The sequence below is a fragment of the Polyodon spathula genome, chromosome 23, assembly GCF_017654505.1.
Source record: "Polyodon spathula isolate WHYD16114869_AA chromosome 23, ASM1765450v1, whole genome shotgun sequence".
Classification (NCBI taxonomy): Eukaryota; Metazoa; Chordata; class Actinopteri; order Acipenseriformes; family Polyodontidae; genus Polyodon; species Polyodon spathula.
Window position 1 is genome coordinate 1,251,816 of NC_054556.1, and position 8,398 is coordinate 1,260,213.

Consider the following 8,398-nt stretch of genomic DNA (forward strand, 5'->3'; position numbering starts at 1 on the left):
CCCATCGTAAAAGCATAGCAGTCTCGTAAAGCACAGTGAAAGCATGGTGAGGCATAGGCAAGCATTGCAAAGCCCAGAGAGGTGAGGTTCAACAAATAAATAAACGTGGCAAATCATGGTAAACTATGTGCTGGAGTACAGTGTACTGATATTCAGACCCGCTCTCCCCATCACCTCCATTACCACAGCACAGCTCTTTCATGATCAGCGGCCGGGCGCTTCGTGTTTCTGGACTCCCCGCTGTATTGGAGCATCTCTGGCAGCAGGTTTGAATCCAGGCACCTCTGAAAGAAGAGTCTGATTTCCTGGCTCTCCTGAAGTGTTGCAGCGTAGACAGTCTGACTGTGCCGTCCAACAGGGAAAGGCTGGAGAGAGGAATACAAATCAAGAGCCAGGACAATAACTCAATTGTCCCGCGTTGACTGGAGAGAGGAATACAACACACCAAACACTCAACTTTGCTAAATTTAGAAATACTGAAAGAATCTCAGTACATTCGGTGACAAAGTGTTTTGACAAGAGGTGGTGAATGCAATGCAGGGTGATTCCCCACTGTTGCAAAATGCTCTTCAATGAAATCTAGCTGTGGTTTACCAGGGAATAGAATCTTTTAAACAGTATCTTAACTAAATGCATATCAACATAAGTACATTACTGACAAGGTCTAACATTGTGGGTCTTATAACATGGGATGAGGAAACGTTTATCCAGCCGTCACCACACTATAAAGCCTCTTCCTTCCAGGGCAGCAGGTGTCAGGGCCCCAGCTGTGTGTGTGTGTGAAGTTTCAGGGGGGATTCCAATACCTGCTACACAGGAAGGAAGTGAATCTGCAGTGTGGTGGCGGCAGCAGGATAACCAGTCAAAGTGACATCAGAGAAGTCTGGAAAATTGAATGTAAAAATGATCAAGGACTTGCGAGGAAGCTGATATTCAGAGGCGAGAAAGTGCTTTCATAAGACCTTGGCTGCAGACTTCCTTTAAAGAAATAGACCAAACAGATTCCTGTCTCTCTCCCACACACACAATCAGAAACACTGACTGTTCTGTTTCAGTGCTTAATAAGACAGTAAATCAAACTTTAATAGATAACTTTCACTCAACTGGGTCCTCAAAGAGCAGTGTGTGAGTTTGTGTGTGTGTGCGGTGGGGTTAGGGTTAGGATTAGGCTGGTGTGTGTGTGTGTGTGTGGGGGGTGGGGTGGGGTGTGGTTGGTTTGGAGTTAGAGTTAGGGTTAGGGTTAGGGCTGTGTGTGTGTGTGTGTGTGTGTAAGTGTGGTTAGAGTTAGAGCTGTGTGTGTGTGTGTGTAAGTGTGGTTAGGGTTAGGGCTGTGTGTGTGTGTGTGTGTGTGTGTGTATGGGGGTTAGGGTGTGTGTGTGTGTGTGTGTGTGTGTGTGTGTGTGTGTGGTTAGGGTTAGGGCTGTGTGTGTGTGTGTGTGTGTGTGGTTAGGGTTAGGGCTGTGTGTGTGTGTGTGTGTGTGTGTGTGTGTGTGTGTGTGTAAGTGTGGTTAGGGTTAGGGCTGTGTGTGTGTGTGTAAGTGTGGTTAGGGTTAGGGCTGTGTGTGTGTGTGTGTGTGTAGTGTGTGTGTGTGTGTGTGTGTGGTAAGTGTGGTTAGGGTTAGGGCTGTGTGTGTGTGTGTGTAAGTGTGGTTAGGGTTAGGGCTGTGTGTGTGTGTGTAAGGGGGGTTAGGGTTAGGGCTGTGTGTGTGTGTGTAAGTGTGGTTTAGGGTTAGGGCTGTGTGTGTGTGTGTGTGTGTGTGTAAGTGTGGTTAGGGTTAGGGCTGTGTGTGTGTGTGTAAGGGGGGTTAGGGTTAGGGCTGTGTGTGTGTGTGTAAGTGGGTTTAGGGTTAGGGCTGTGTGTGTGTGTGTGTGTGTGTGTGTAAGTGTGGTTAGGGTTAGGGCTGTGTGTGTGTGTAAGTGTGGTTAGGGTTAGGGTTGTGTGTGTGCGTGTGTAAGTGTGGTTAGGGTTAGGGCTGTGTGTGTGTAAGTGTGGTTAGGTTTAGGGCTGTGTGTGTGTGTAAGGGGGGTTAGGGTTAGGGCTGTGTGTGCGTGTGTAAGTGTGGTTAGGGTTAGGGTTAGGGTTAGGGTTGTGTGTTCGTGTGTGTAAGAGGGGTTAGGGTTAGGGCTGTGTGTGCGTGTAAGGGGATTAGGGTTAGGGCTGTTTGTGTGCGTGTGGTGGGGAGGTCTTGTGAAGCTATATTCACCAGACCTCTTGGCTGGAGCTTGGGTAGCTGTAGTCATAACAGGGGCTGTGAAAAATTTAATAAAGAAAGAAACTCTAAATAATCCAGAGAGACAGAGAGAGGGAGGGAGAGCTTGCAGCCTCAATTTGTCTCCCAGATGGTTGTTATTATTCCTGGGGTCTAATACAGTTCATAAAAACCCTTAACGCTCTCCTGCCTGCAGCACATCCCCTGTGATTATCGGAGGCTGATTGTGACCTCCACACACCCCCCACTCTCTCCTTTGCACCCCCTCCCCACACACTCCTCCAGAGCCTCACAGCAACAGCACACATTGTCTTTATTGCTATCTGAAGATGATTTCATTTTTCCAGGAACTCGTATCAAAAGCTCCCACACCAGCTGTTTGCTATGGATCTTCTATTAGCACAGTGCTGTGAAGCGTTGTAAAGGCATGGCACAGCACGGGTGAATTAGATTCAGTGTTCAGGCACCATGTGTGCTCATGGAGGGCTGTAGTTATTACACCAAGGAGGACAAGGCTGAATAACCCATGAGCCCCCATGCGGTCAGGAGGCTTGTTCGCATCTCAAAGTGCAGGTGGACTATTCTGTGTTTAAACCAAAACTGAACAAGTGAATTGAAAAACCCCTTCCCTGAGATCAAGCTGTGCATCAGCTCTGCCACGCGGAGGCGTGATTTGGACCAGTGCGATTCGTCTGCTTATTCTGTCGTTGGATTTCAATGAATTAATACGTGAATGGATGGGGGGCAGAAGAGGGGCAGAACTAACCGCTGTGAAGGACCAGTCTTCCTGGGAGACGCTGGCCCGGTTGAGATGGAAATTCAGCCCTCGTGGTGTCTGGGTTTCGATTCCAGGAAATGATTGTCCTCAAGTGGAAAAATGCAGCTTTGTCTGAAAGCAACGAATCCAATCTGCTGTCTTCAACTGGAGGCAAAACCTGAAATAAACTAATGAATGAAAGCCAAGCGTTCAGCTTCATTCTACATGCAATGTATTGTGTGTGCTAGTAACTGCACAGTATCCTGTGTGTGCTAGTAATGGTACAGTATCCTGTGTGTGCTAGTAATGGTACAGTATCCTGTGTGTGCTAGTAACGGTACAGTATCCTGTGTGCTAGTAACTGCACAGTATCCTGTGTGTGCTAGTAACTGCACAGTATCCTGTGTGTGCTAGTAACGGTACAGTATCCTGTGTGTGCTAGTAACTGCACAGTATCCTGTGTGTGCTAGTAACGGTACAGTATCCAGTATCCTGTGTGCTAGTAACTGCACAGTATCCTGTGTGTGCTAGTAACTGTACAGTATCCTGTGTGTGCTAGTAACGGTACAGTATCCTGTGTGTGCTAGTAACTGCACAGTATCCTGTGTGTGCTAGTAACGGTACAGTATCCTGTGTGTGCTAGTAACTGCACAGTATCCTGTGTGTGCTAGTAACTGTACAGTATCCTGTGTGTGCTAGTAACGGTACAGTATCCTGTGTGTGCTAGTAACTGTACAGTATCCTGTGTGTGCTAGTAACTGTACAGTATCCTGTGTGTGCTAGTAACGGTACAGTATCCTGTGTGTGCTAGTAACGGTACAGTATCCTGTGTGTGCTAGTAACTGTACAGTATCCTGTGTGTGCTAGTAACTGTACAGTATCCTGTGTGTGCTAGTAACTGCACAGTATCCTGTGTGTGCTAGTAACTGTACAGTATCCTGTGTGTGCTAGTAACTGTACAGTATCCTGTGTGTGCTAGTAACTGTACAGTATCCTGTGTGTGCTAGTAACTGCACAGTATCCTGTGTGTGCTAGTAACGGTACAGTATCCTGTGTGTGCTAGTAACTGTACAGTATCCTGTGTGTGCTAGTAACTGCACAGTATCCTGTGTGTGCTAGTAACGGTACAGTATCCTGTGTGTGCTAGTAACGGTACAGTATCCTGTGTGTGCTAGTAACTGCACAGTATCCTGTGTGTGCTAGTAACGGTACAGTATCCTGTGTGTGCTAGTAACTGCACAGTATCCTGTGTGTGCTAGTAACTGTACAGTATCCTGTGTGTGCTAGTAACTGTACAGTATCCTGTGTGTGCTAGTAACTGTACAGTATCCTGTGTGTGCTAGTAACTGCACAGTATCCTGTGTGTGCTAGTAACTGCACAGTATCCTGTGTGTGCTAGTAACGGTACAGTATCCTGTGTGCTAGTAACTGTACAGTGTCCTGTGTGTGCTAGTAACTGTACAGTATCCTGTGTGTGCTAGTAACGATCCTGTACAGTATCCTGTGTGCTAGTAACTGTACAGTATCCTGTGTGTGCTAGTAACGGTACAGTATCCTGTGTGCTAGTAACTGCACAGTATCCTGTGTGTGCTAGTAACTGCACAGTATCCTGTGTGTGCTAGTAACGGTACAGTATCCTGTGTGTGCTAGTAACTGCACAGTATCCTGTGTGTGCTAGTAACTGTACAGTATCCTGTGTGTGCTAGTAACTGCACAGTATCCTGTGTGTGCTAGTAACTGCACAGTGTCCTGTGTGTGCTAGTAACTGCACAGTATCCTGTGTGTGCTGTGCTGGAGCTGAAGGAATGACAGGGAGGGAAGCAGTGTGTATAAATACTGTAAATAGAGTCAGAGTCCCCTGTTTAATAAGCAAACAGCTTAACAATGTTCCCTGTAATCACTTAGATCACTTTCCTTGAAGTATGTCGACTGTCGTAATATATCATTTCAGTCAGTTGGAAATTAAGTGGAGACAGACAAGAAGGGTAGCACACAGTTCTTCAGACAGGGGTGCTGGCAGGGAATGGGATACTAAGCCATGACATTGATACTGAATCACTGGGGTCCTTGCCAAGTCTGTAGATCAAACAGCACCTGCGAACCGGACCAGCACTGATGGGATGAATGGCCTCCTCTAGTTTATAGATTTTCTTGTGTCTTTATGAGCTGTAATAATTGGGATTTTGTTAAACACTGTCCTGACCAGGTTCCCCTTATGATCTCAACGGGACCTTCCTACTTAAACAAGCAGTTAAAAAAAAAAAAACATCACAGGAATTGTGCTTGCTGTTCTGGTATTGACTGTGTTTTGTTCCTTTCTTGTGTTCCCCCCACCCCCACCCTCCCACCCCCCAACACAGATCCTAACAAGAGACTGATCCCCACTCCTCCACATAAAGGGGGCCGACGCTTCACCCCAAAAGACACCCTCCTGGTGAACGAGGCCGTGCCCCCCCTGGGACACCCGGCTGGCAGCAGCCCCCACCTGGCCAAGGTGACCCCCAGCCCACCTGCCCCGCAGCCCTGTCCTGGAGGCCTCGGAGCTTGCAGCCTGCTCCCCCTCCCCAACGGGACATCGTCCCTGCGCTGGACGGACCTGCAGCGCACGCTGTCCTTCGCCTGGGAGATGCATGTCTTCGGCTCTGCGGCGCTCTTTCTTCTGCTGGCCCTGGGGGGGCTGATAAACCTGATCGGGACCCCTGTTCTCGAGCCCTCTGCCCGGGCTTGCCTGGGACTCATCAACGCTCTGCTGGTTCTAGCTGGGGTGGTTCGGGGTGTCTATTTCCTGACCGACCCCTACGGGACTAAAGACCTGCTTTCCCGGCCGGCTGTCATAGGGCTGTACAATCTGGGCTTTCCCCTGCTCCTCTCGGCCTTCGGGGTGCTGTGTCTGTTGGGGTACAGGACGGCCGGGCTGCAGGTGCTCCCCGATGGCCTCCAGCGGCTGCCCCTGGCTGGGGTGGTGGCCCTCCTGCACTCCACTCTCCTCCTGGCCGTGGATTTCCTCTTCCTTGCCCTCAACCCTTCCGTCCACGTTGTCGTGCAGGTGCTGTCTGTATCCTGGGGTGCCTTCCTCACTGCAGGCTTCCTCTCCACCTATCCCCGGCTGTGGAGACAGGCCGCCAGCCCCTCGCTGGAGGAACGGGGGTTTGGGACGGTCGACGGCTGCAGTAACGCGATGGCCGTGGCCTCTGGTCTGAGCTCCAGGAGCAAGCTGGTTCTCCTCCTCTGGCGGGTGCTGGCTGTCTGCGCGGTGCTGGGCTTGCTGTGTTGTGGACTGCAGGTCTATGCTGTCCTCTGGCTCTACGGCATCCTGGGGGACTGGCAGCACTTCACCTGGGCCTGGTGGCTGGTCCAGTTCTGGTACCGGCTGCTGGAGCTGGCTTGGGGCTTCTTCATGCTGGTGGTGGCTTCGTGGATCTTCTGGCACCGGGGAGGAGATGGGGAGGCTGGCAGCTGCAGCGACGGTCACACCTGCTGGCTGAAGATCGTGCAGAGCTTCTGCGACCGGAGACAGCACAAACTGGACAGCAACGGGGGCAGCTCCAACGGGATCGGGAGCAACTCCGAGTTCCCCAACAACTGGGCCTCCCAGGAACGCAATGGGGCGGATATCAGCAAGAGCCTGATCCGGAACCACCCGGAAACCCTGCCCCTGAGGACCCTGAAGGAGAGCAACGAGCGCAGAACCAGACTGGCCCTCCAGGGCGGCTCCACCAGCTCCCTGCTCTTCCACAGGCATGGGCTGGGCAAGCCTCACAACCTGTCCTTGCTGCGGCGATCCCACAGCACCGTGTGCCTCGAGAAGGAGTCCATCCTCTCACTCGCGGACTTCGACCTCCGGCCCCCGTCCCCCATCGACCTGAGCCGCAGCATCGACGAGGCTCTCTTCAGGGAGCACCTGGTGAAGGACAGCCTGTTCAGCAGCTTCATCCCTCACCGCTGGCTCAACACTGCGGATTCACGCACCTCCCTGGCAGGGGAGCTGTCCTCCACCCGCACGGGCTGTGAGCCGCTGCTGCTGTCTTCTGTGGCTGCCTCGCCCCCTGCTGGCTTCAAATACCGGCGCAGCAGCGACCCCAACTTTCTGTACAGCCTGGCAAAGGGCAGCTCGTTGGCAGAGCCTAGTGAGGAAATGGAGAGGGAGGAATGTGAGAAGGAGGAGAAAGAGAGGGAGACTCCCTCCCAGGGAAAACACAGCTGTACTCCCTCCAGCAGTAATTTGACCACAGTAGCGACCACCAGCCCAGCAACAGGTTCAAAGACCCCCATCCACTTGCCAAGGACTCCCCCCGTTAATACTGGCAGTCCGCTCACACCTCCGGTCTCAATCCGCTTGCACTGGACCCCCTCCAACAACACCTCTCTGGACAGCCTCTCCGGGACCTCTCTCTCTCTGCAGACTGGGCAGGGAATCACGCCCACGGACGACCTTCGGGAGCCCTTCCTTGGGGTCAGGGTTCAGGGGTCGGAGCTGGACGACTCGGAGAGGGAGGCCAGGCGGAGCTTCCTGGAGATCAGCCGACAGGTCGACTCGCTCAGCATCTGCAGCGACACCATCGACCTGTGAGCCCAAGGAGTGACTGCGCCCCCTGGTGGGCTGGCTGGCTGGCTGGAGGATGAGTGAATGCCATGACCATGCTGTGACTGCTGGTCCTGCTCTCATTGCAATACACTGTTTACAGAGACACCTCTTTTTATTCTCTTTTTTTATTTTTTTTCGTGCGGGTTGCAGATCAAAAAGGCACAATACTAATTATCTGTGACGAGTCCCTGAGTGTTAAAAAAAGAAATAAAAAAGGGTTGTGACCTGTGTCTAATCACAGAGCACTTCATATAAAGTTTCTTTTTAAAGGCCGCTTGAAGATAGGAACCACCGAGATGGACCCAGCATCAGTGTGTGTGCTGTATCGAGATCACTGTGCTGCGCTGGAGCTGTGTGCAATCAAACAAGCTAACAGAGCCGAAAGCGTCTGGATCCTCGCTGGCTTCCCCCTCTATCCCTCTGGGCTGTACAGACGGGTGTGAGCCCAGCCACTGCTCTCCTCATCTATTCATTGCAAGCAGTTGAGCCAGGGATCAGAGCAGCCCTCAGCCCTTCCACAAGAACGAATCAACCAACTAGCCCTAATAAATGAAATGAGAGAGGGAGAGAAAGAAGATTGAAAGAGAGAGTTGGGGGGCTGTATTAATATTATACAGTATTGTATAAACCAAATTAACTTCAGGCTCCTGTGTGACCCAGAACACCAGATTCTATCCTATTAGTAATGGCAGACAGTTATACCACAGGAGGCAGACACACACCTCCTTTACAATTATACCACAGGAGGCAGACACACACCTCCTTCACAGTTATACCACAGGAGGCAGGCACACACCTCCTTTACAATTATACCACAGGAGGCAGACACACACCTCCTTTACAATT

The 8,398-nt window shown here is 51.2% G+C and overlaps 1 protein-coding gene across 3 annotated transcripts in view; it reads left to right on the forward strand.

Moving 5' to 3' along the window:
* LOC121297794 overlaps positions 1–7,540 on the forward strand; it is a 28,689-nt gene extending 21,149 nt beyond the window's left edge. For all 3 annotated transcript variants that reach the window (XM_041224299.1, XM_041224298.1, XM_041224300.1), the window contains exon 5: positions 5,328–7,540. In XM_041224299.1, the coding sequence (XP_041080233.1) occupies positions 5,328–7,537 (2,210 nt within the window). In that variant the 3' untranslated portion in view covers positions 7,538–7,540. The remainder of the gene's footprint in view (positions 1–5,327) is intronic.
* Positions 7,541–8,398: the final 858 nt, after the last annotated feature.